At 39.0% G+C, this 27,654-nt stretch overlaps 1 protein-coding gene and 1 non-coding gene across 4 annotated transcripts; both read left to right on the top strand.

The window, feature by feature from the left end:
* Nucleotides 1-2,258: 2,258 nt before the first annotated feature.
* Nucleotides 2,259-25,964, top strand: eprs1 (glutamyl-prolyl-tRNA synthetase 1). 3 transcript variants are annotated; one of them, XM_046855908.1, is made up of 35 exons: nucleotides 2,259-2,412; nucleotides 3,819-3,903; nucleotides 4,178-4,277; nucleotides 6,659-6,815; nucleotides 6,948-7,090; nucleotides 7,510-7,610; nucleotides 7,721-7,847; nucleotides 8,000-8,192; nucleotides 8,281-8,452; nucleotides 11,521-11,754; nucleotides 11,888-11,972; nucleotides 12,086-12,145; nucleotides 13,207-13,227; nucleotides 14,507-14,617; nucleotides 15,269-15,405; nucleotides 15,520-15,727; nucleotides 16,098-16,210; nucleotides 16,420-16,537; nucleotides 16,634-16,765; nucleotides 16,861-17,073; nucleotides 17,866-18,105; nucleotides 18,229-18,459; nucleotides 19,374-19,639; nucleotides 22,202-22,253; nucleotides 22,339-22,548; nucleotides 22,641-22,713; nucleotides 22,814-22,893; nucleotides 23,683-23,784; nucleotides 23,876-24,031; nucleotides 24,187-24,384; nucleotides 24,469-24,642; nucleotides 24,738-24,898; nucleotides 25,026-25,104; nucleotides 25,220-25,284; nucleotides 25,415-25,964. In XM_046855908.1, the coding sequence occupies exons 1-35, from the start codon at nucleotides 2,370-2,372 to the stop codon at nucleotides 25,563-25,565; spliced, it is 4,791 nt and encodes a 1,596-aa protein (XP_046711864.1). In that variant the 5' UTR covers nucleotides 2,259-2,369; the 3' UTR covers nucleotides 25,566-25,964. The 3 variants fall into 3 exon arrangements, with proteins under 3 accessions (XP_046711864.1, XP_046711865.1, XP_046711866.1); XM_046855909.1 differs by lacking the exon at nucleotides 13,207-13,227; XM_046855910.1 differs by lacking the exons at nucleotides 2,259-2,412; nucleotides 3,819-3,903; nucleotides 4,178-4,277; ... (4 more) ...; nucleotides 8,000-8,192; nucleotides 8,281-8,452 and adding exons at nucleotides 9,420-9,547; nucleotides 9,700-9,890; nucleotides 9,979-10,149.
* On the top strand, nucleotides 19,686-19,819 carry LOC124390672. The gene has a single exon (XR_006926817.1). It is a non-coding gene; the product is annotated as a small nucleolar RNA SNORA47 (small nucleolar RNA).
* Nucleotides 25,965-27,654: the final 1,690 nt, after the last annotated feature.

Here is a 27,654-nt window from a genome sequence, read left to right on the forward strand (position 1 = left end):
CTACCTCTTGAAGCTCATCAAGAGAATGCCAAGAGTGTGCAAAGCAGTAATCAAAGCAAAAGGTGGCTACTTTGAAGAACCTAGAATATGACATTTTTCAGTTGTTCACACTTTTTTGTTATTTATATAATTTCATATATAATTCCACATGTGTTAATTCATAGTTTTGATGCCTTCAGTGTGAATCTACAATTTTCATAGTCATGAAAATAAAGAAAACTCTTTGAATGAGAAGGTGTTTCCAAACTTTTGTATATATATATATATATATATATATATATATATATATATATATATATATATATATATATATATACACACACACAAGTTTATTACAGTTTTTTTCAGTTGATGCATTCTCAAAACAATGTGTACAAACAACACAATACATTGGATTTCCTGCAAAAGCCTGTTTTTTGCTCAAAATCCTTAGTACTTCTCTGAAAAGTAAGTATTTGGGTCAATGATCAAATCATTACCATCAAAATAACAAGTCCTTTTATCATTGTTTGCGAACAGGATAGTCAAAATGTTTAGTTATTTTTTCAATATGGCAATGCTTTATTTTAGTATTTCCTGATGTAAATTATGTTTTGGATTACAAGTATTGAAAATGCACGAGGCTGAATTGGCACCTATGAATTTCAACAGCACAAATTTACACATTACTGTATGTGGGATATTGATTGTAAGAGACTGGACAGGATTCACACTTTTTATTTTCTTTACTAGTGGACTGAAAAAAAAATTACAATATAATGTCATTGTGATAGAAAATAAAATGACACAAATTCAAATTCCAAAAGGTAAACATAGGAAACACTTCTTAGGCAGAACTGCACATGCAGCCCTATACAGTGTAATCTGTCTCTACCACTTGGCGTCCCAGTCTGTCGGGCCTCAGATTTTCATCCACATCTTAACAGATATCATCCCTTGCGATACCATTGTAATGCCATGATTGACAACATGATCCACAATAGTTGCTCCAATTTCATCTGAAATGTGTCTATGTCTCTGGCCTCTTCTTCCTCTTCCTCTATTTTGCGTCCTTACCCTTCCAGCATGCATCCTTATTTTTGGCTCTTGAACATGTTCGTTTCTTAATTGTTAATCCATTTTCAACAATTGTAAATCTGTGTTTTTCTCTTTTTATATACACTCGTCAATTACAGTAAAGGTTCACGAGATTCAGCCTTGACCTATTTTAGAGAACTAGTTGATTATTGGTTGATCTGAAAATAAACACGACCCATCATTAGTGACATTGAAGGTTCAATTGCACAATTCATTAATTCAAGACACAGCTACCAAAAAAGTTTAAAAGAACTGTGAAGAAGAAGAGTTTGACAAATTTTGACAACTGGTTTAACCATTTTGCACTTAGTAACTTATGCAATGAACTGATGCCTAAATGTTTTGGGGGTTAAAACGATTTAGGTGAAACTAGTAAAATACATTTTGATCAACATGAAATAAACAACTGATAATGTAGGAAAGAGCAGACACTTGTACACAATCGATTAAATGATGTACCAAAGCATTCGCAATTTGATCAAAGCAACGATAAATGTTCTTGATGTGGAGGTTGAACAAGTAGTTTTGAGAATTTCTGATCTGAGAAACACTCCAAAGAGACTGAGGAAAAACTGTAAGCACACCTTTTCTTTCTCAGGAATATTCTCCAGGAACCGGATCTTCTGCTTGTAGTATTGTCCTTCAGAAACTGCAATGGTTGTTATATGTTTCCCAGAGGACAAAATAAGCCAGAAAAGATAATAATATAAAAAAAGAAAAGTATTGAAGTTACAGTGATAGGTAGGTAGGTGGGTAGGGATGGACAGACAGACAGACAGACAGACAGACAGACAGACAGACAGACAGATAGATAGATAGATAGATAGATAGATAGATAGATAGATAGATAGATAGATAGATAGCATATTGCTAAATGTATGTATCAGAACGATTTTGACTGTTCCATTGTTGCTTCATCGCCGAGTGGATTTTTATTTTGAAAGCGTTCTTTTACGCTTTTATTTTGAAGGGTAAGAGTTACCCTTCATTTCTCGCAGACACCCTTTACCCCAGTCCTACCCGGCACGTTATTAGTTTACTCGCCGCTTTTCGGGTGAAAATCCCAACATGTGCTGTGTGATTTGTTGCCGGTCGTTGTCACGACCAATCAAACGTCGAGCACTATTACAGATTGCTCTTCTAACCAATGATCGTCGAGGGGGCGGGGATTGTTTCAATACGGGTAGGGGAAATAATGAGCCTTGTGATTCTCACAGATACTTCGTGGCGCTTGGGACTGAGGAGCTGCAGGTTGGTGTGTGCAGTAGAGGAGCAGTCAGGAAGGAAACAGCATGGCTTTAAACCTCACCGTCAATCCCAGCAACATCCCGCTCGGTAAGGCACCTGATAGACGAGTATCGAGCCGCATGTGTCTGTGTGCGAGTTAATGTTTAGTGTCTCAATCTGGTGCACGCGCGACTGCCGTCGTGGCACAGTTGGACGCATGTTGTAAAGCTGCACGTGTTCATAGATCGCATATCCTCCATCCAGCTATGAAGTACTGCATGGAGGTAGTTAAAAAAAATGTGTTCGCATTAGATTTGTGTGGGGTGGGAACGCTCCAGTGCTATCACTCAATAGCTGATGTTGCTTTCTGTTTCTCTTTCTCTACATTACAATCTCGATCTAATCTGATCTATTAGAAACTAGATCCCTGTTTTAAGTGCCCTAGGAGAAATAAGGCGATGGCTGTTTTTTTTTTTTATAAAGTGTGTGTCTTCTTGTTCCCAGGCGTATTTGTGTTGCCTCAAAACAGTGTGTTGTCAGTCAGGCTCACTGGATCAGTTACGTTCACCCCCCAGTGGTGCCCCCGTTTGATTGGAGCCGGTATTGCTGGCTGATGCAATCCAAAGCTAATGATTTTCATCTTTAATTAGATTTTTGTTTTGTGTGGTTGCAAAGAAATCAGACTGCCAACTTTGCTCAAATGCCATTCTTCAGGTCTGCATGGTTCAGTTGATTGACATATAAACGCCAACACACACTGCATTATCACACACTGACACTGTAGAAGGTCCTGCCTCAGGACCAGCCTGAACTCCAAATGATGACAACCCAAAAACCAAACCCAGTGATGCACTGAGTACAGAATACAACGCATTGCTATCTGGCTGTGAAGCTGAAGTAGATTTTTGGCACATCGTCTGCTCACAAACACCGAACCACAGACTCATGATGACAGACTGATTTGTACAGAGCTGAAAATGTGTGCAGGTTACAAAGTGCAGCTCTGACTTTGCAGGAAGAATCGAAACTGGGGGCATTTGTGGAAAATGTAATTTAGGAGAAATTGGTGTGTTTATCCTCAGGTGTATGCTCTCACCAACACCGATACCCTTCACGATCTGTTAGGAGAACATATATAGAAATGCACTGTGAAAGTAAATCACGTTTTGGCACTTAAGTACATCGAAATACAGACATAGAGCCATGGTTGACCTCTGTGGTTGTTGTTTGTGTCACTATCTCTGCTATTATAAGAAAAAGCAAATATTAAGTGGAAGGTAAAATCACTTGCAAAACAGTTTGGCATGTCCCCAAGCTGATGTGAGGCAGGATTGTATGCGAGCAATGTATGAATTGAATAGTACATTCCACATTGATGTGAAGGGAGGAGGTTCAGCTATTGTTTGCCGGGTTTTTTTTTGGAGATGCAGACCACACGTTTCTGTTTCTGTGTATATTTATATGTTGCTTGTTGAGGCCACATTGTGACCTGTACTACCACTCTGTGCCTGCAGGAGCGCTGTTAGCAGCCGAGCATGTGAAGGGAAGCGTCAGTGTCTCTGTGGAGGAAGGCAAAGACACCAAGCTTCATGTCTCTGAGTAAGTGTTCTTCTATAACCAAACAGATATGCCTGTAAATGTGTGTTTGTGTGTAGGGGGGATTATCCTTTGGATGAACTGGCATCCTATCTACACGAAATTCTTGTCGCATACCCAGTGTTCCTATGACAGATCCACGACAACCCTGATAGAGGTTACTGAAGATGAATGAATTCAATAATTCATTAATGGTTATGAAATAGGGTGATTTGTTTATAAACGTGTTTATTTTGAAATGCCACACAATGTTCTGATATTTGACTTTTTCCCCCAGTCAGGTGCAGTTCACTGATGTGAATTCCATTACACGTTATCTTGCACGTGTGGCACCCAGTCTGGGTCTGTATGGCTCCAACATGCTGGAACAAACTGAGGTCAGAGAACAAGCTGTGTTTTTGTTTGTTTGTTTGTTTGTTTGTTTCCTCTCATCTCTCTAGTCTTTCTTTCTTTCCTTGCGCCCACGCTATACAGACATGTAGACTGATAGTGAGTTTGTACTGGGAGGTGGTAGCTCAGTGGTTAAGGCACTGGACTTTGGATTAGAAGGTTGCAAATTCAAATCCCAGCATCACCAAGCTACCAAGGGCCCTTAAGCAAGGCCCTTAACCCTCAACTGCTTAGAAAGTCGCTCTGGATCACGGCACCTGCCAAATGCCAAAAACTAAAATGGAGTTGAGCCACAATTCAGCTACATAATACAAAAGCTTGCATTAGACATTGAATCTTGAATAAAAATTTAACAAATGTATTTACCATATTTTCCGGACCATAGCCGCTACTTTTTCCCACGCTTTGAATCCCGCGGCTTAAACAATGAAGCGGCTAATTTATGGATTTTTCCTGGGTTTTTCCCGGTTTCACAAACTTCAAGACAAAACACTGAGCCCTATAACATTAGACTAATGGAATTGCCGAACGGGTTCAGGTGAACCAATGAAACTCTTTATATTAAATCAGATGCGCTCCCACTGAATCGGGCCGCACCACATCATAAATATGGATGAGGTTCCTCTGATGTTTGACCTGTCGCTCACTCGGACTGTCTACAGGAAATGCGAATCATTCATCACGCTGAAAACAACCGGGCATAAAAAAAAACACACTTCACCTGTGTTCTGAGCTGCACAGCATCAGGAGAAAAGCTTCACCGGTGGTGATTTTTAAACACATGACGAAGCCAAAAGATAAACTCAAGAGAGAAATAGTTGTGAAAGGAAGGAGGAAGACAGTGAACAATGACTTTCTTGATTGGCTACTGTTTAGATACAAGCCGTGTAACAGACACTGTCTTTCATTAAAGCCTGTGTAAAGTTCATTAGTTTTAATGCGGCTTATAGAGAGGTGCGGCATATTTATGTTCAAAATAAAAATCTTTGTAAAATTCAGTGGGTGTGGCTTATATTTGGGTGCGCTTAATAGTCCGGAAATTACAGTAATTATAATAAAAGCAAAAGTCACTTTCATAAATAAAAAAACCCAGCACATTTAAATAGGTATAGATTTAATGAATCGGACGACTTGTTTTTCTCGATTAATCAGGACAGGGGAAAAAATTTATGACGTCTTGCTTATTATAACTATATAAAACCCTAATTTGGGGTATTTATATATAAAAGTGTACTTAAAAAATGTAAAAGCCTCGTTGAGTTTAACTATCTTCAATTTAGAGCTTTTAAAGCTTATAGTGGCAGTTTGTTGAGTGCATGGGGGATCTCCTTTGAACAAATTCACTTATTTCTTTCTGTGTAAAAAAAAAAAGGGTTGGGGGGGTTGAATATGCAAAGTGTAAATTGTGTAAATCAGCATTTGCATTGTTTTCAATGGCAAGTTGACAACCATGCTTAAAAAGATTGATATAAAATATAATACAACATTGTTTTAACAATTTTTCTTTCAAAAAATACACATTTTTTGAGCATCTAGAATATAAAATGAATTTCATTTTGTATAATAATTAAATTATATATGCAAAAAATATACAAACATTGAAAACAAGCATTTGAACGTAGTAAAGTCGCAGTACATCACGTTTAAAAGCATAAGCAACTGTTGTAGCACACAAAAGCTATAAAAAGAGAATGGAACGGAAAAACACAGCGAGCTAACAGGCGTGATTGTTTAAAAAAGGAAAGAAAAAATATTGGTGTACAAATGCATAATTATTGGTCTGGTTTAATTGAATCCATCACTATGTCGCGAGTGAGCTGATTGCGCAACCTGATGCTCGCGAGTCACGACAGAACAGATCCAGTGCGACTGTCCAGAAGTTACAATCCGTTTACACAAAACTATACCATTTTCACATGATGAGGATTATACAGTTTGTGCTCACCGTGCTGATGTTTCGCCTTCACCAGTGACACCACTGTGTTTTCTTTTCCTGCGGCCAGTTGACCCTGTTCTCTCCGCCGTTTCACAGGCGGCTGTTTTATCTTACCGTCACGCTAGCCAGTCCAATTGAGCAGCCCAACTAATCCATAACAGCAATCGTCAAATTTCATTATGGATTAGTTGTTTTGTTTTTTTACATGATCATTAAAGCTTTAAAATGTTTAGTTATTCCATTGCAAGCAGTGCACAGGGGAACTTTGGAGACAGGCTTTTATTATGCCTTAAATCATAAATAATGTTCCTGGGAATATTAGGACTGCATTCATATTTTACTTTGAATGATTTTGTCAAATTGCCATAGATTGATTGGTTATAGTGTGATGTATAAGTGAAGTGCTGTATAAGTTGTTCTGTATGTCTGTAGGTGGACCATTGGCTAGAGTTCAGTGCCCGGAGGCTGAGTGGACAGTCGAGCCTGGCTCCTGCTCTCGCAGAGCTGGATGCGGCACTGTCACTGCGCACCTTCTTGGTTGGCCGCTCCCTGACCCTGGCTGATCTCTGTGTGTGGGCTGCTCTCAAAGGTAATACGATGTACCTGATGATTGCAATTTGAAAACTGGCTTTGCTTTCTTGCTTGCTCACAGAAAATTCTGCTTACCATTCTATTCCAGTCATTAGGAAATATATAAGGTTGTATTTTTTCTGGTCTATAGGAAGTGAAGCGTGGCAGGCAGTGCAGGCTAAACCTGGCTCCTTCTCTCATGTGTGCCGCTGGTTCTCCTTCCTGAGCTCTCAGGTGCCCTTTGTTGAGGTGGGGAACAAGTGGGCCAGCAAGTTAGCTAACAACAAGACTGCTGTAAGTGTCCCCTTTTTCAAAATGATGTAAACTTTAGGCACTAACCACATAAAGCTTTAGCATTGCTTTTTGTACATTTAAACTAGCTTGTGTTTTCCACCAAATTCTCAATATTGAAATGATGAATGCTTTGAGTCTGAAGATAAAGGGCTAAAAATAAACCTCTGTGTTGTAGCTTCAGGGGCAGCGTTAAATACTGAGCTCAAAATGTGCAAGCAAAAGCCTGGAATGACATTTTAGAGCTATTACAAGCTACAGTTTTAGAACGTTATTTAAATTATATTTGCGTGTTTGCCTTTAGGCTAAATCTAATTATACAAATTTAATACTAACAATAAAAAAAAAGTAAAGACTTAACTTAAATCATTTTTATTTGTATGTTTTATTATTGTTTTTATATATAAATGTTTCTGTTTCAGCCTGTTGTAAAAGAGAAGAAGGCGGATGTTGGGAAGTTTGTGGAGTTGCCTGGTGCCGAAGTGGGTAAAGTCGTGGTGCGATTTCCCCCGGAGGCCAGTGGGTACGTTACACCAAAGTTTGCATTAGACAAGCGTTTCAAAACTGTTGAGCTGTGTTCCTTAGGTTTATCACGTAATTCCAAAATGCTTTTCATCACGTTTACGTCTGCAGGTATCTACACATCGGCCATGCCAAGGCCGCCCTTCTCAACCAGCACTACCAGGTTACCTTCAAGGGCAAGCTGATCATGCGCTTTGATGACACAAATCCTGAGAAAGAGAAGGAGGACTTTGAGAAGGTGCGTAATAGTTGGTTCTTACCCACAGCTCCCACTTCTGCTTTCTCACTACTGAATGTTCTGTAGATGCTCTATATCCTTTTAAGCATGATTGGTCAAATCTTTAAGGCTCTTGTATAGTTTCTGAGGTAAGACGTTTATGTTTATTGCAGGTAATCCTTGAGGATGTGGCCATGCTGCAGATTAAGCCAGATCAGTTCACCTACACAAGTGACCACTTCCCCACCATCCAGCGTCTGGCTGAGCAGCTGCTTCGAGAAGGCAAGGCTTACATTGACGACACGCCACCTGACGTCATGAAGCAGGAGAGAGAGCAGAGGACCGAGTCACGCCATCGCAACAACTGTGAGTTCCCACTGCTGCTTTGTGCAGAAATTGCGACTTGCAGAAGAATAACATTTAATATATATATTTTCCCCCTTTCTTTTTGTAGCTGTGGAGACGAATTTAAAGATGTGGGAGGAGATGAAGGCGGGCACAGAATACGGTCAGACCTGCTGTATGAGAGCTAAGATCGATATGAACTCCAACAACGGCTGCATGCGTGACCCTACGCTGTACCGCTGTAAAAATGCCCCTCATCCCCGCACTGGCAACACATACAAGTACGTACACACATGCACACACACCATTAATGCCTTTCTATAGGGATGTCATTATGTGTATATGAACACAGAAGTAACTCCAGTCTCTGTGCCACATCTTGCTCCTTGAACTGCTGGAGGGTTAAAAAATTATCCAAATAATCAGAAAATAGAACATACCGTATTTTCCGGACTATAAGACGCTACTTTTTCCCCACACTTTGAACCCTGCGGCTTAAACAATGAAGCAGCTAATTTATTGATTTTTTTCCTGGGTTTTTCTCGGTTTCACAAACTTCAAGCCAGAAAAACTGAACCCTGTAACATTAGATCAATGAAATTGCAGAACGGGTTCAGGTGAACCAATGAAACTCTTTATATTAAATCGCGCTCCCAATGAATTGTCCCGCAGCACATCATAAATATGGATGAGGTTCCTCTGCAGTTTGACCTGTCGCTCACTCGGACGTCAACAGGAAATGCGAATGATTCCGCACGCTGAAAACAACCGGGCATAAAAACACACTTCTGTGTTGTAGCTTCAGGGCAGCGTTAAATACTGAGCTCAAAATGTGCAAGCAAAGCCTGAATGACATTTTAGAGCTATTACAAGCTACAGTTTTAGAACGTTATTTAAATTATATTTGCGTGTTTGCCTTTAGGCTAAATCTAATTATACAAATTTAATACTAACAATAAAAAAAAAAGTAAAGACTTAACTTAAATCATTTTTATTTGTATGTTTTATTATTGTTTTATATATAAATGTTTCTGTTTCAGCCTGTTGTAAAAGAGAAGAAGGCGGATGTTGGGAAGTTTGTGGAGTTGCCTGGTGCCGAAGTGGGTAAAGTCGTGGTGCGATTTCCCGGAGGCCAGTGGGCACGTTACACCAAAGTTTGCATTAGACAAGCGTTTCAAAACTGTTGAGCTGTGTTCCTTAGGTTTATCACGTAATTCCAAAATGCTTTTCGTCACGTTTACGTCTGCAGGTATCTACACATCGGCCATGCCAAGGCCGCCCTTCTCAACCAGCACTACCAGGTTACCTTCAAGGGCAAGCTGATCATGCGCTTTGATGACACAAATCCTGAGAAAGAGAAGGAGGACTTTGAGAAGGTGCGTAATAGTTGGTTCTTACCCACAGCTCCCACTTCTGCTTTCTCACTACTGAATGTTCTGTAGATGCTCTATATCCTTTTAAGCATGATTGGTCAAATCTTTAAGGCTCTTGTATAGTTTCTGAGGTAAGACGTTTATGTTTATTGCAGGTAATCCTTGAGGATGTGGCCATGCTGCAGATTAAGCCAGATCAGTTCACCTACACAAGTGACCACTTCCCCACCATCCAGCGTCTGGCTGAGCAGCTGCTTCGAGAAGGCAATGCTTACATTGACGACACGCCACCTGACGTCATGAAGCAGGAGAGAGCAGAGGACCGAGTCACGCCATCGCAACAACTGTGAGTTCCCACTGCTGCTTTGTGCAGAAATTGCGACTTGCAGAAGAATAACATTTAATATATATATTTTCCCCCTTTCTTTTTGTAGCTGTGGAGACAATTTAAAGATGTGGGAGGAGATGAAGGCGGGCACAGAATACGGTCAGACCTGCTGTATGAGAGCTAAGATCGATATGAACTCCAACAACGGCTGCATGCGCGACCCTACGCTGTACCGCTGTAAAAATGCCCCTCATCCCCGCACTGGCAACACATACAAGTACGTACACACATGCACACACACCATTAATGCCTTTCTATAGGGATGTCATTATGTGTATATGAACACAGAAGTAACTCCAGTCTCTGTGCCACATCTTGCTCCTTGAACTGCTGGAGGGTTAAAAAATTATCCAAATAATCAGAAAATAGAACATACCGTATTTTCCGGACTATAAGACGCTACTTTTTCCCCACACTTTGAACCCTGCGGCTTAAACAATGAAGCAGCTAATTTATTGATTTTTTTCCTGGGTTTTTCTCGGTTTCACAAACTTCAAGCCAGAAAAACTGAACCCTGTAACATTAGATCAATGAAATTGCCGAACGGGTTCAGGTGAACCAATGAAACTCTTTATATTAAATCGCACTCCCAATGAATTGTCCCGCAGCACATCATAAATATGGATGAGGTTCCTCTGCAGTTTGACCTGTCGCTCACTCGGACGTCAACAGGAAATGCGAATGATTCCGCACGCTGAAAACAACCGGGCATAAAAAACACACTTTACCTGTGTTCTGAGCTGCACAGCATCAGGAGAAAAGCTTCACCGGTGGTGATTTTTAAACACACGACGTTTAGATACAAGCCGTGTAACAGACACTAACAGACACTGTTTTTCGTTAAAGCCTGTATAAAGTTCATTAGTTTCAATGTAGACATATGCGGCTTATAGACAGGTGCGGAGTATTTATGTTCAAAGTAAAAATCTTTGTAAAATTCAGTGGGTGCGGCTTATATTTGGGTGCGCTTATATAATAATAATAACAATAAAAAAAAAAATATATATATATATATATATATATATATATATTTAGTTTGTCACATCAGTATATAAATATTTGTTGAAGACGTTCTCTACGGTACTAGTATTTGGATTTGGATTTTCTATTTTATCTTAGACTAATAAAAATAAGTGTCTAAAATGTGATTTATTTGGTTTCCTTAAGAGCATTTCAGTTCTTCCACTGTTTTCCCCTACTTCTCATTTCTGCATTCATTCAGATCTTTTGTTACAGACACAATGGAACAATAACTCCAATAAAAAATGTATGAATATTTGACGAGACATGATTTTTACACTGATTACAATTTCACAATCATGTCATTTACACCATCAATGTCTCAAAGATGCACTGAGGGAAAAAAAAAAACAGTGCGATTCAATAATAAATAAATCAATGTTTTCTGACATCTGAAGTTTTTATGGATTTTTTTTTTGACTAAAGTTTAGCTATACAGATGATAATAATAGATGTTGAATACCACCCAGATCTTGCAACTGAATGTGTGTGTTATTATTTATCAAACTTGGTGGATTTGCATTCAGAGTCTGACGTGTGTAATGATATCGCTTGCTTTTTGCTCTAGGGTGTACCCCACATATGACTTCGCCTGCCCCATCGTAGACAGCTTTGAGGGTGTGACCCACGCTCTCCGTACCACAGAGTACCACGACCGAGATGAGCAGTTCTATTGGGTTATCGAGGCCCTGCGTCTACGCAAGCCCCACATCTGGGAGTACGCTCGACTCAATCTCAACAACACCCTGCTCTCTAAAAGGAAGCTCACCTGGTTTGTGGACCAGGGCTATGTGGATGGCTGGTACGTTTTTCTAAAGAGCATTTGTAAGAAGGTTTTACACGTTTTTACACGTGTTCGAGTTAAATAGCGCAGCCAAATATATTTTTAAGACTAATTGTGGAATAGAAGTGATGGTGTTTTGTCTTTTTCACAGGGATGACCCACGATTCCCAACAGTCAGAGGAGTCCTGCGCAGGGGAATGACTGTTGAGGGGCTCAAGCAATTCATTGCTGCTCAGGTATGCAGCCATTTATGCACATTTTTTTTGTGTGTGTAAGTAGTCTTTTTTTTTTTTTTGTCTTTTATTTCCTCTTCTTTCTTTTTTTCTTTACACTTTTTGTCATGACACAGGGTGGATCCAGGTCTGTGGTCAACATGGAGTGGGATAAGATCTGGTCATTCAACAAAAAGGTAAAAACCTGCATCCTTACATTGCATTCAGTTAAACAGCATCTGTGGTCATTTCTTTTGACACTTCCCAGTAAGCATGCTGATGCAGAACATGAGTTGCAAATGTCCTCCTTAAAGAAAGCACTCTAAAGTCAGCACTTTTTGATGCGGAGACTCAGACACCTGACAGCAAATTGCTGACTGACTGATTACTTACATTGGTCTTTAATATTCTAATTATAATGTTTTTTTTTGTTTGTTTTTTTCTTGCTGCTTGCCATTTAGATGCTCGTTGCACATTTAAAGGGCCCTGTATTCTTTTTGTAAATCAGTTGTGCATTCTTATTCCCAGTCTTGTGTGAACATGCCTTTAACTCTTATCCTTTCCTTCCTTCATGCTTTCTTTTCATCATTCTATCTCATTTGCCTCATACTACTTTTTCTTTTTTAGTTTAACTCTAGAGCTCCCACCCAAACCCCCCTTAATTGTAGGCTTGTTGATACTGCAGCTGCTCTTTTGAAACCATACCTTTTAATAATGTTATGAAGACAACATCCCAGCTATGATACCTGTATGATTTAAACCATTGGGGATCATCACTTGTCATTTGCACAGAAAATAATACACATATTGTATTCTGCATAGCATTTTGCATCATCTTCAACACATTTCTCCACCAAAACCTGACTTAAATTGTCTGTGTTTGAACCTGTAACATCCTAAGAACAATATTCAGCTTCTGTTATTCTGGTTGTCATCAGAAAACTTGGCCTTTAAATTATCAGTATCTTTTCTTTTTTAAAATCACTTTTTTTTTAGCACATACTTTTTGTTTATGTAAAAGTATAGCCATGTATCTGGTCTGTAGCTTTCATCTGGCTGGAACATTGTGGTGGTGTTAAAAAAAAAAAAAAGACTGGAGGAGAGACAGGTGGAGGATAGTTGCACATCTTCAGTTGTTACTGAATGATAGAAAGCATCTCAAAACCTTTTTCCCATTCTGTCTAACCTGAATTGTCTGACCTCTTGAACTCTGTCCTGTGTTCTGCATTAAAATGCATCTCACTTTTCTGTTTCCAAGCTGCCAGTTAGCTGTAAAAAGGTACTCCTTCTCCTTGTCCTTGTCTGCATTCTCCTCTTGTTTTCCCTTCTCACTTCTGTCCTTCCTCTTAAATATTTATTTCCTCTCATTTTTTTTCTTTCATTTTTTTCTTTCCAACCCCCAGGCCATCTGTCACAGAAGGCAAAAATCTAATTTTGGCAAGAAGACATCACTATTGTGCATCATGCTTGGTAGCAATATATATATATATATATATATATATATATATATATATATATATATATATATATATATATATATATATAAAATAAAAAGAGAGAAAGAAAGATTGGGAGCTAATATAGCTTATCTATGTAATAACTGTTCTGTGATGAGACCTGACACAGTCACTCCTCCTGACTTTCCCACTGTGTACTTGCTTTTTTTATGCTTCGCCCCCTTCATACAGCTTCTGGCAGATTCCACACACCATAGTTTTCCACTTCATGACTTACATTTAGTTGGACAAGTAATTTCAGGCAAACACGTTTTGCGTCCTGCAGTGGTTTTCCCCTTCGGTTGTATTTCCATGCTTCACCACTAGAGGGAGAGTCACAGTTTACCATTTATGATAACTTACCGTGACCTTACTGTGCATCGGTCTCCACCAAGAGCTTAAAAGGCTAAAACACTGAGTAGCAGTACTCATTCAACATCGTGCAAAAGTTTTTAGTGTTCTGAATCCTTATAAAGTGTTTTTACTGACACACTGAGGCGAGTACAATCTCCTGCTCAGTATACACCAGATAGTGAAACTACCTTACATTTGGTCCTTCAAGCTAGATTGTAAACCTTCCTAACATTTGGTCCTTCGAGCCGGATAAGTGTGCTTACGACTGAAATAGGATGTCAGAGCAACCTTCCTGCGAGAGTCTGTGCCCACGACGGAGAACCAAACCCCCAGCCTATCTTAAAGACTATGAGGTGCAACATCCTACACAGCGGTGCCCAAGCCAGTGCCCTATATTCCACAACCTTCTCCCCGCAGACCCCAAGCTCCACCTAGAGAGAGTTACTTAAAGTCAGAAGCAGACACATTGTGTTTTGTCCATGGAAATCTTCTCCTTTTGGATGTAACTTTAAACTAGTAAAAAAAAAAAATACACAGTCATTTAGCTTTCCTTGCACTTCATCTGTCTCTCCTCAATCATATGTTTCTTTTTATTACCTCTTTGGGCTCTGGCAGTGGCAGAATTTTTTGTTTTTTGTTTTTTATATGTCTATCATTCTCTTCATTGTCGTCTCATGATCTTTCTTTTTTTTTTTTTTTCTGCTGTAGGTGATTGACCCAATCGCTCCAAGGCACACTGCCCTTCTAAGCTCCCAAGTCGTTCCCATCTTCATTTCAGATGCCAAGGAAGAAATGACAGAGGTGGCCAAACATCCCAAGGTAAATACCACATGTTACTTATTAAGGATGATTATAGACTATTGCAGAGGTGGGCAGTAACTAAGTACAAATACTTACTTACCACAGAAACCTTATAAAACAGCAAAGAAAAGAATGATATTGGCCCAATTTGGTTCAATTTGCTGGTGTCAAATTGAACTTTTTACAGAAACGAATGATGATGATAGAAATAATGTTGCTTTGTTTTATTTTCCGTTTGACCGGCACTCTCCAGCATTCTCTTTCCCACTCAATTCTAAAGCAGCATGAACAAACAATTTCCGCCAATGTCTTTTTAAAAAGACTAGATTTGCTGTAAGGTTTTTAATAGGCTACTGTCAATTACTACAGAATTACATCAAAAAATTTAGAATACTTCTGAGTTTTGGTGAAATGCTGCAGTTCTGACTGCACAGCTGGTTATATTATTAAAGCTTCCTCTACAGCCCTGAATCCAGAACTGATCCTTCTCCGATTTCATTTTGACTACTGCTTCAGCATGATTGATAATTTAATCATAGTTTTAAAATGAAAAACCACAATCAGAAAATTTCATACATAAATTAGTTTTATCCAGTTTAGTACTACAGAGTGTGCTTTGGTCTGGTTGAACTGTAAGCATTTTCAGATATTTGTTTGTTTGTTTTGTAGAACGCAGATGTGGGAATGAAGCAGATTTGGTATGGCCCGAAGGTGTTGATTGAGGGGGCGGATGCTGAGACCTTCACTGAGGGAGAGATTGTTACCTTTATTAACTGGGGCAACATTATCATCACTAAAATTAACAAGTAAAATACATTTCCTGACATCAGGCCTTAACGGCACACTCAACATTTAACATGTATCTTGAAGTAAGAGAGAACAAAAGTCCTGATTTAAAAAAAATCTTCCCTTCTTTCCAGGGACAGCAATGGAGCCATCTCGTCTCTGGAAGGCCGTCTGAACCTGGACAACAAAGACTATAAGAAGACCACTAAGATCACTTGGCTGACTGACACAGCTAAAGCTTCCTGCACTCCTACTGTATGCATCAACTACCAGCACCTCATCACCAAGCCTGTGCTGGGCAAAGACGACAACTTCAAGGACTACATTAACCCAAACAGCAAGGTGAGGGCTCAGGGTATTGATGCATGGTTTATCTCTATTGAATATTTTTCCAACAGTTTGGTGTTCCCTTTGCCCCAGCAAATGCAGTCACAAAAATGGAAGTAATATCCATCTCAGAATTGTTTGCCTAATTTGCCTGTTTGGGAACTATTTCAACACTGTTATGAGATAATATAGAACAATTACAAACCTTGTAATTGACATGTCATGGCGAGGAGAAAGTCTATTCTGGCAGCATGTCATATCTGTAATCTCTAAATCTGAGATCTGCCATAACCTGAGTGAGCTAAGCATTTTCAACAGGATAACAGTGCGGATAAGTAAATGCAGATATGAGGATTATTTTGACATTATTATCTTTCTTTTAAAGATTGAGGAGGTCATGCATGGAGACCCCTGTCTGAAGGAATTGAAAAAGGGTGACATCATTCAGCTACAGAGGAGAGGCTTTTATATCTGTGACCAGCCTTATGAGCCAGTCAGGTTAATATCGTTCACTGCCCAGTATTAACATCTGTGCATGTTTTAGTAATTTTGTCTGTGTTAGTAAATCTGATACATTATTATAAAAACTGTTATAATAAATTATTAATCCCTGCTTTTTTTTTTCTAATGCATTTTTATGAATGAGTTGTAACTGTAGTGTGAAGATTTAGGCTGTACTAAACTATAGATTTGGCCTATTTGCCCAGTCCTCACAGCTGTAAGGAGAGCCCCTGTGTCCTGCTGTATATTCCAGATGGCCACACAAAGGAGATGCCCACATCTGGTTCGAAGGACAAAAGCAAGAACCTAGCAGCACCTAAGCCTGTGAGTGCAACATTAATCATTATATCCTTTAAATACATTTTTTTGTTTATTTTTGTTTTGTTTTACATGGTTTTGTTCGTATGTACTTGTTCTCAGGTACGTGCCGAGCCTGAAGTGTCTGCAACCCCTGTAGCCCAAAACCCAAGCATATCTTCATCCTGCCCTTACACACGCGTAGCTGAGCAAGGTGAAGTCGTACGGAAACTGAAGGCTGAAAAAGCACCCAAGGTGTGCCTTTATCTGTGTTAATTGATACTTTCAATAACCCAACAATTCTTTTCTTTTTGTAATAATACATTCTCTTTTTTTTTTTTTTTTTGTAGGACAAAATAGATGCAGCTGTAAAAGAGCTTTTGGCTCTAAAAGTGGAGTTTAAGCAGATCACTGGTCAGGAGTACAAACCGGGCATGGCTCCTCCCTCTGCAGCAACAACACAGCCGGTTCAATCATCTGGCTCCTCCCCTGCTGACCTGTATGCACAAGTGGCAGCACAGGGAGAGGTAGTCAGGAAACTCAAAACGGAGAAAGCAGCGAAGGTGAGGCTCTGGAACTGAAGCCTGGGTCAATTTATATTGCAGTAATCAGTAAACTACAAATACAAATAGATGTAAGACAAAAGCTAATCTTCTAATCTATATTCTATCTATTATCTATAATCTATAATATCTATATTACGCACTGCTCTTTTTCTGTGGTGCTACCGAAGATCTGCAGTGCTAGATTTCTTCCTAGGAGTGTAGGATTAGCATCTTTACTTATGATATAGCTTGCATTCTGATGGTGCCACAGGCTACTAGGCTACTACCAAACCCTGTTTGTCTCTGTCAAGAGGTTTAGCTTTGACCATAGAGCTTTTAGCATGATGAGAACAGCACATTCTTCCAAAATCGGCACAGAAACGATAACTGAACATCCGTAGTGAACATCCGTAATATGCACTAACTATCAGTCTTTAACCCAGATGAAAACCGGTGGTGTGAAGTAATGGGAAGTCCAACTGCGCAAACCTGATGTGGTTAAAATGTGCGCAAAAATTTTCAACATTCAGATGTGGCCCAAGATCCCTATAAAAGTGTTTAGACGTTACAGAATGAGACTTGATGCTAGAGGACATAAGATATTGATTATTTTATATTATATTTTTATGAAAGTTTAACACACATATATTGTGTTTTAGCTAAATATTTAAGCTAGCTGAATTAATCCAAATGGGGGTACACATACATGATTTTTATCTGGTCTTTTATTTGCTTAGCATCCACTTATTCTTTAATAAAAATAAGAATACAAATTATTTCTTTGTCCATCCCCAATATTTTCTTACTTAGGAGCAAGTTGATGCTGCTGTGAAACAACTACTAGCTCTGAAGGAAGAGTATAAGAAGGTGACTGGTCAGGACTACAAGCCAGGAGCTGCCCCTGCTCAATCAGCCTCTACTACTTCAACCACCACACCATCAGTTACCTCAGCGCCCAAATGCGTCAGTAAAGATCCTATGGAAATGTATCAATGTGTAGCAGATCAGGGTGAGCTTGTGAGGAAACTGAAAACAGAGAAGGCACCTAAGGTTTGTAGTTTTTTTGCATTGAGTTGCTGAGTATTGAACAGCTCAAATGGCTCCAAATGACTACAATGGCCTACAATATTAACTTGCATCTGCTGTGCTGTTTTACCTAAAACCCTATTTAAGGACCAGGTGGATGCTGCCGTGAAACAGCTGCTAAATCTGAAGGCTGAATATAAACAACAAACTGGAAAAGAGTATAAACCCGGCCAGGCTCCCAGTGCTGCTTCAGCCCCTGCACAGGCCAGTCCTGTACCTCCTCAGTCTAGCTCTTCCCCCCAGGCCCAAGCTCTGTATGCTCAGGTCTCTCAACAAGGGGAGCAAGTGAGGAAGCTCAAAGCAGAGAAGGCACCGAAGGTATTTTTAATCCTTTACAATAACTGTGATTATTTTATTATTTAATTTTTTTAAATGCTGAGTTCTTTGCCATTCAGTTTTCTGTATATTGAATAATATTTTCCCCATGAAGTAGTGTTAATCTTCAGGCAAGTCTCATTTTTTTTTTCATTGTTATTCACCTTCATAAAAATAATAGATGAACATAAATCATAACCACTGACTGATTTAAATAAAAATTGTAATAATTGTAAATAACCTTAATTAACTACCGTATTATTCGGACTATAAGCTGCTACTTTTTTCCCACGTTTTGAACCCCTCGGCTTAAACAACAAAGCGGCTTATTTATGAATTTTTCCCGGGTTTTTCCCGGTTTCACAAACTTCAAGCCAAAAAACTGAACCCCATAACATTAGACCAATGAAATTTAGCAACAGTGTTACGGTTTAGTCAAAGAAACTGAGCATCAGAAAATAATAAGGACATATTCCTCGGTCTTGCACACACGCAGTAATAACGGAATAAATGCGGCGGCAGGCTATTCCCAAAATACCGCTATGCTCCTAAAGGAGCCACAACATATTTCACCCGTGTAACAGACACTGTCGTCAAAGCCTGTGTAATGTCCATTAGTTTTAATGTAGACACCTGCGGCTTATAGACAGGTGTGGCTTATTTATATTTAAAATAAAAATCTTTGTCAAATTCAAAAGTGTGGCTTATATATGGGTGCGCTTTATAGTCCGGAAATTACGGTACATAGTGCAACGTTATTAGTTGGTTAATTTTGCTCTGTTGGTAGAAGAAAAAAAAACATGCATTCGTTACAACAGCAGTCTCTTTTTTTCCTTTTTATCTTCAACTGGCAAGTTTTCATACATAGTACATTGGTGAGCAAACATCTACATCCTCCTTTCACTTTCTGTGAACAGGAACAGGTGGACACGGCAGTGAAGACCCTGCTGGAGCTGAAGGGCCAGTACAAAGCTCTCACTGGACAAGAGTACAAACCAGTGAGCGCTGCACCGGGATCTGGGAACACGGGATCAGAGGGCAAGAGCCGAAAGGAGCGTGAGAACACTTCTGAGAAACAAGGAGGAGGCCGCAAGTCACAGAAAGGGGCAGAAAAAACTCAGCAGGGTCAGGAGAGTGGGGCAGGAGGAGCAGGAGATGGTCAGGGACTGAAGAAACAAACAAGGTATGAAATTGTATTTATTTTTTCTGTGGTCATTTGCAAATCAGTCTGGAGGTTTGAGAAAGTTTGGAAGATTTTTACAGTACTGCCGTAACTGGTTATAGCCTCCAAGACTAAATCTCGATCAATGCATTCATATCTGACACTTCTGTTCAGATTATGCGCTACGGTCGAGGACATTATACACTCAGGACCACATTTTTTAGGAACACTATCTTAAAACTGAGTAGGATTTGCCTTTGCTAATGAATTAATGAAGTATTCTTCAGGAGCAATTTCATGGTGCACATCATCCATTCTACCACAGTCTAAAGGTGTTCTACAGGATTCAGATGCGTAGAATGAGAACGCTACTAGAGAACAATGAAATCATCATCATCTTTTTTTCTTTTCTTTTTTTTTTGCAATATCTTGCAGAAATGTTGTACACTACATTATGGATAAAAATGTGGCTATGAAGAAATTCACATGTTCTGCAATAATACTCAATGCAATGCAATAATACATAATAATACATATTCTGCAATAATACATGTTCTGCAATAATACTCAATGCAATGCAATAATACTCACATGTTCTGCAATAATACTCAAAAGGCATGTGGCATTCGAGTAATAATGTATCGAGTAATAATGGATTGGCATTAACAGGCCAGAAGTGTCCCAAGAACACATTCTATACAGCACTACACCACCACCAGCCTGAACTGTTAGGTTCATAATAGGGATGCACCGAATGTTCGGCCACCGAAAATATTCGGCTGAAAATGGCCCAAAAGTGCATTTTTGGTTTTCGGCCGAAAGACTTTGATCACCGAAAAAACACAGCCGAAACAGTTTGTTGTGATGACGCAAACAGAAACCGCGGCCTGCACGTGCATGTCTGAAACAACATGTCTGCGGTGTGGACGTATTTCAGTATATCTGAGAAAGACCCACAGATAGCGATTTGCAAAACATGTAATGACGAAATTTCGTCTGCAAAAACTTTCTCCACGTCGGGTTTAATTTGAAATCCAAACATCCGATCGCTATGCTGAATATCAGAGGAACACAAACGCACAGAAAAGCAAAACCCCTCTGAGCATGCGCATTCCGTCTGTGGTGGACGTTTTTGAAAAGGCAGGAAGTTTCCCAGTGATAGTGTTGTATTGTTGTATCTTTAAGCAGTTGCACTTGTTCTGAATGCACTTTGTTTATATGAAAGAACATATTTAATTGTACAACCTTTTAGCAGGCCAGAGGGCCTTTACATTATTATTTAATGTACAAATGAGTGCATTTAAGTTAAACATTTAAGACTAAATTTTAATAAATTTTATCCTGTGCATTGTTGCAATGTGCTATAAATAAATATTTTCATAATTTGTAATTGATTAATTCTTTGAAACTTTAATATTAATTTATGCAATTGAAATGCCTTGATTTTAGTAAGGTTAGTACACAGTCATAGACATAAATGCAATGGTAATAATAATTGCCATAATTTCTTTCGGTGTTTCAGGTTTTTTCGGTTTTCGGCCTTGCTTTCCTCCTTTTTCGGTTTCGGCCAAGAATTTTTATTTCGGTGCATCCCTAGTTCATAAATTCTTGCCAAAAGTGCCGAATTCTAGCTACCATCTGTGTACATCAGATGATTTAATGGTAAAGCTTTGATAAACCTGTGCTGTACAGCCACAGCTTCTGTACTTGGCTAACAGATGACGTGGTCCTCTGCTGTTTTATTCTCAAGGTTCAGTGTGTTTTTTTTTTTGTGTAGTTCGTTCCTGAGATTCTTTTCTCCTCACCACAGTTGTACAGAGTGGTTATTAGCTTTACGGTAGCAGTCTCTGTCAGCTTTAACCAGTCTGGGTATTCTGTCTGTGTTCCTCTCTCATCATTGATTGAATGATTGTTTACAGTTGTTTCTAATAAATTGGCCAGTAATTGTATAAGTATATGAGTTGTCTTGGCAATATACTTGTGTTTTTACAGCATGTCTACATGTCTTTTTGAGAGGCCACCAACCTATATTTATGCAAAAGATAGTAACAGCTCACTAATGTGATTGTTCAGTTCAATTCATTTTTATTTGTATAGTCAACCCCCGATAATTCACGGCTCGGAACTCGCAGCTCTGAAAATTTGCGGGTTTTCGTATGGAACCTAACTAACAGCAAGTTGCGGATTATCTTAATATTCGCAGGAATAATAATTTGGTAAGAAAGAATCAATAAGATTGTTTTAATCAGTGTTACTAAAGTGCTTATATTTCCTATAGGTTCTTATATTGTTTACTAGTCTTACATAATCAGTGGAAATGGCAAACTTTGCAGTAGACATGCAGTATGAAAGCTCACCAGTTAAAGATAAAAAGGGAAAAAAAACTGCTGTTGTAACGAATGCTAGGGTCTTTTTTTTTCTACCAATAGAGCAAAAGTAACCAACACTTGTCCACTTTCAATTGTTCAATATTGCTTTTTAAAAACAAGAAATGAATATATTTTCAGGTATAATTGGTGTAATTGCATTCTTGTTGCACAATTTTGTAATTAGGATTATAAATAATTCTTTCTTATAATTTAGGTTGGGACTGGAGGCAAAGAAAGAGGAAAATCTGGCTGACTGGTACTCACAGGTACTATGCTATATGATTTATATTTAGTAGTGCATATCATCATTTTGACACGTACATATTTAACTCTATTCTGCTGTGTCTCCAGGTGATCACCAAGTCTGAGATGATTGAGTATTATGATGTTAGCGGTTGTTACGTGCTGAGGCCATGGTCCTTTGCGATCTGGGAAAGTATCAAAGAATTCTTTGACCGGGAAATCAAGAAACTTGGCGTGGAGAACTGCTACTTCCCCATGTTCGTCTCTCAAGCAGCTCTGGAGAAGGAGAAGACTCATATCGCTGACTTTGCTCCTGAGGTATGGGTCATATTTATATTTTGTTTTATATGTCAGAAAATGTGGGAGGTGTTCGGAGAAAAACTGTACGTTCTGATGACTTCTTTGTCTAGGTCGCATGGGTGACGAGATCAGGGAAGACCGAACTCGCAGAGCCCATTGCTGTGCGTCCCACTAGTGAGACAGGTGAGGCTCATGATGAGCATCAAACAGAATACCATAGTGTAAAATTATTATACTTTTTTTTTTTTTTTTTTTGTTAATTATTTTTTGCCATCGTTTTCAGTAATGTATCCTGCCTATGCTAAATGGGTCCAGTCACACAGAGATCTGCCAATAAAACTTAACCAGTGGTGTAACGTTGTGGTGAGTTGAAATCAAAATTGTTCTATTTAACATAAAGCACAAAACATTTTATGCATCCATTTTAAATAAATGTCAGGAAAATCCTAAATAAAAAAAGTGTTAAAATGTGCTTTCACTTGTGCAGCAACACACATCTCTTTGTTCCCAGTTTGCCTTTGATCAGCAGATATCAACCAATGACTTTCAAACTGCATCAAAAATCTGTTCTGCATTCTGTAGTGCCATGTTGATGGTTTTACTTTTTTTAGTTGACAGTGCAGTTCTTTGCTTAAGTTCAATTATAGTTAAAATAAATTTATGTAAATGAACATTAGGTATGTAAATGAAATTGGCTGTAATAAGAGAAAATCTGATCTGATGTGAGTGGAATCAAAGCTCAGCTGGATGGTTTTAAAAGTCCACTACAATTCCAAGGACGTCAACAAACATTTTTAAATGAACAAATCTATTAGATGTTCAGGTGGGTACATGCTTTAAAAAAAAAAAAAAAAAAAAAAAAAAAAATTATTTGGGTATGCAGGTCAGGACTGTAGAATAAAAATGGTTTGACCTGAGTTTATGCTATAAATATTAAAATAATAAAAATGTGGTCTTGTAAGAGAATAATAACTGCATGATGGAAATAATGTTGAAGAAGCTGTATATAATCCCAGGGTTTATATTTGTTTTATAGTTTTAAATAGACTAATTTAGATTTTATAATTTTTGGGCTGGACAATGCTAAAATCAACCTGTTACCACTAGCTTTTAATTTCTTTATTTGTATTTCTTTCTTTATTTTTTGCTTAGCGGTGGGAGTTCAAGCACCCCCAGCCCTTCCTCAGGACCAGAGAGTTCCTCTGGCAGGAGGGACACACTGCCTTCGCCACCAAGGAGGAGGCTGCAGAGGAGGTTAGACATGAATGTATTGTGCTATTATAGTAACCTTTGTAAATAACACCCCCTTGCAGTGTGTACATTCTATGTGTGTTTGTAAAAACAGGTTCTGCAGATTTTGGATTTGTATGCACGAGTATATGAGGAGCTCATGGCTATCCCTGTGGTCAAAGGTAAAAAAACTGAGAAAGAGAAGTTTGCAGGAGGAGACTACACTACAACTGTTGAGGCCTTTATTTCGGCCAGTGGACGAGCCATTCAGGTCAGTACAAAAACTGCACCCGCACATAAATTCTGCAGTTCTCTTCATTAAAATAACATTTATATTGTTATCAATTTGAAATAAAAGCCCATTAGAGATGGTATAATACTAAGGAGAGACCTTGAGGTTAAATCGGTTGCTTTGCGTTCTCTCAGGGTGCTACCTCACATCATCTGGGGCAGAACTTTTCAAGGATGTTTGAGATCACATTTGAAGACCCGAAGAAGCCTGGTGAGAAACAGCTGGCCTTTCAGAACTCATGGGGTTTAACCACACGCACCATTGGCGTCCTGACCATGGTGCATGGAGACAACATGGGCCTGGTGCTGCCACCCAGAGTGGCCTGTCTGCAGGTACAAACTACGCAGATTCAGTAAAGCCTCCCAAAGTACTCATTAACTTCAGTTGCTTATTTTGCTCACTTTTTGTTTTCTCAGGTCGTCATTATTCCCTGTGGTATTTCAGTCTCTCTACCTGAAGCTGAGAAGGAGCTGCTGTTGGCTCAGTGCTCCAACTATCTCTCCAGGCTGCAAAAAGCAGAGATCAGGGTGAAGTCTGACCTTCGTGACAACTACTCACCTGGCTGGAAATTCAATCACTGGGAGCTGAAGGTAAGGATATGTTTTTTTTTCGGTTGATCTTTAGCATTTGTTATACTCCTCAGGCTTACTGTAATAAATGTATACGTTTTATTTCTTGAATACAGGGTGTGCCAATTCGTTTGGAGATTGGACCTAAGGATCTGAAGCAGAAACAGTGTGTGGTAGTCAGGAGAGACACAGGAGAGAAGATTGTCCTTCCAGATGGGGACCTTGAAAAGATTATCACCCACCTGCTCGAGGAGATCCAGAACAACCTCTTCAAACGGTACGCATGGGCATATATAACTTACCAGAGACCATTGTTCTAAACTTCATCACCATATATTAAGTGCAATGTCTTTTCCACTTCTGTGATGTTCTTATAATGAATAAAAAGTAATTTGTACTCTTAGGGCTTCTGATGATCTGAAATCACACATGGTGGCAGCTGACACCATGGAGCAGTTCCAAAAAGAGCTGGACGAGGGCAAGGTGTGCATTTCATTTAGCTGTAAACAAGCTGAGCTGGGTTTATTTCATTTTTGAAAAAGCAATGGCCAAAACTTAGCGATGTGCCCTGACATTGTATTTTATTATTGGCTCACAGATTGTCCAGATCCCATTCTGTGGAGGCATCGAATGTGAGGACTGGATAAAGAAGGCCACTGCAAAGTAAGAGATCAGCTCTATCTTATTTCAACCATGTTTACTTATTGTCCCATAATGTCTCGGAAAATATTTTGTATAGACATTATGTTCCTGGCCCAGTACTAGCTGTACTTTTGTTTCCCTCCTTTTGTAGGGATCAAGATCTGGAGCCAGGTGCACCCTCTATGGGAGCCAAGAGTCTGTGCATCCCCTTCCAACCATTAAAGACCCTCCAGCCAGGCCAGATGTGCGTCAGCGGCAAAGAGCCAGCCCAGTACTACACCTTATTTGGTCGCAGTTACTAGGAGAAGCATTTTTCTTTAGCTGAATATTAGACCGAATTAGAGTCCAAAGCATCTTTAGAATTGACAAATGCACTAACAAATGTTCAAAAGCCATTGTTTATTCTTATATTAAACCCTAGTCGTTTTCATGCTGGAGTCATCTGCTTCCTTCTAAGTAAAGATTATTTCCGTGTTCTCTCTTGTAACTCTCAGGACATATATTTGTGGGGCACAGGCAGTACACGTATTCTTCTGCTATCATTTATTGAGGCAGAGATTCTTGTTTGGTCTTTGTAAACAGACCTTTACTGATATATAACATTTTCTACATCTTTGTCTTTGGGTTTTCTCATATGTAACATTCAGGTGAATCATAAAACCTAAAGCTTATCTATAATAAAGGGATCCTCACTTCTGTTATGTTTTTGTGGTCTGACTGAAGTGTTCATTCTCTCTTTCATATTTAAAATGTTGACCGGGTGAGTACCTTGTACTCAAACATGCATTATATGGCTAAAGGTTTGTGGAAACCTGATCATGACACCCATATGTGGGCCTTCCTCAGACTGATGCTGCTAAATTGAAACTGCAAAATGATCTATAATGTTTGTGGGAGCTTTTGTGGAAAAGTCAGTTCCAGTAGGCTTTTATTGTCATTCAAACCGTATACAGTCGAGTACAATGAAACGAAACAACCTCCCCCAGGATCAAGGTGCTACATAAGACAGCACCTTTGCAAACATGTTGAGACTTCTAGAGTATAAAAGGTGGGCCCAAGTTTGTAATTGAATGTTCAACATGCACATGAATGTCAGGTGTTGCCATGCTTTAAAAATGATCTTCATTACAGTGTTTGTAGGTGTGAGGAAGCAGTCTGAAAGATTTAAGGAGCGTGATGTGTGCTGCATATGCCTAGTGGTCTAAAGTTGTTAAGCACTTAAAATTTTAACTTTGTTCTTTAAACGGTGTTGGTACACCAACATATGAATGGCTTCAACAATAAGTGTTAAGGTTTTTTTATTTTTTTATTTTATTTTTTTAATCAAACAACAAAATGGAAAGTAAATGAACAGAAGAGAAATCCATATTGAATCAATGTTTGTGGATGTAGGCTCCCTCGAATACTCCACCATGCTTTATTGTGTCAAACAAGTTGCCTCCTGCTACAACCAATTTCTGACCAGAGCACATGCCACTTTTCTGCACCTCAGTTCCTATATTTTTATTTAGCCTTCTTTAAATTTGGCTTTTTGGCCACAATTTCTTCATGAAAAAAACTTTTGGCAAGACTTCTTCAGATGATAGATGGGTGTACCTGGGTCCCACTGGTTTCCCCCAGTTCTTTGCTGATGGCACTGCTGGACATCTGATTTTGAAGGGAAGTAGGCATGTGTCTTTCATCTGCCATTTAATTTTCCTTAGTCAAACACCACGGTCCCCAACACTGCCTGTTTCTTTGTGCTGCCTTAAAATAGCTTGAACAGCACATCTTGAAAGTCCAATCTGCTTTGAAATCTTTGCCTGGGAGAGAACTTGCTGATGCAGTATAACTACCTTGTGTCTTGTCAGTCTTGCATGGTGTATGTCCTGTGACATGAAACTGTTTACCACACAGTTTTAAGCATCCTACACAAATGTTTGTTTTAGTTAATGGTTGTGTTTTAACCCACATATGAAATCGCTCATTAGCACGTGCTTGGAATAACTGGTTAATTATCCACCTGATTCTAAACCTACAAAATCCCTGACTTCTCGAATGTGTATGTCTTCTATATAAGAATTTCATTGTGCAAGATATCTAAACAGAAAAAGTTTTCAACTATGATTTTGCTTAACAGGTCTATAAATATGAGGTAACACATGGTCCATAAGACCAAGGAATATAGCTGTGATCTCTGACAAAAGCACTGTATACCAATACAGTATACCTAGGACTCCTACTCGCAATGTCTTCATACTGAACATGCAGTTGGTCTGTAGTGATTTTACAACATATGCCATTGTGGTACAGTGAATCGTCCTGTGCTTAGGTTACTGTCTGTGTAGACATGTTCTTCACATTGATTCTGAAGAGTGGCTGTGGAGACTTGTTCCATTCAACCATAAGAAC

This window comes from Silurus meridionalis, chromosome 8, assembly GCF_014805685.1.
Source record: "Silurus meridionalis isolate SWU-2019-XX chromosome 8, ASM1480568v1, whole genome shotgun sequence".
Lineage (NCBI taxonomy): Eukaryota > Metazoa > Chordata > Actinopteri > Siluriformes > Siluridae > Silurus > Silurus meridionalis.

Coding starts and splice junctions, on each gene's coding strand:
- eprs1 (XM_046855908.1), top strand. CDS start 2,370: ATGGCTTTAAACCTCACCGTCAATCCCAGCAACATCCCGCTCG. Junction 13,228..14,506: donor TGCCAGTTAGCTGTAAAAAG/GTACTCCTTCTC, acceptor TTTCTGCTGTAG/GTGATTGACCCAATCGCTCC. Junction 16,211..16,419: donor CAGCCTTATGAGCCAGTCAG/GTTAATATCGTT, acceptor CTATTTGCCCAG/TCCTCACAGCTGTAAGGAGA.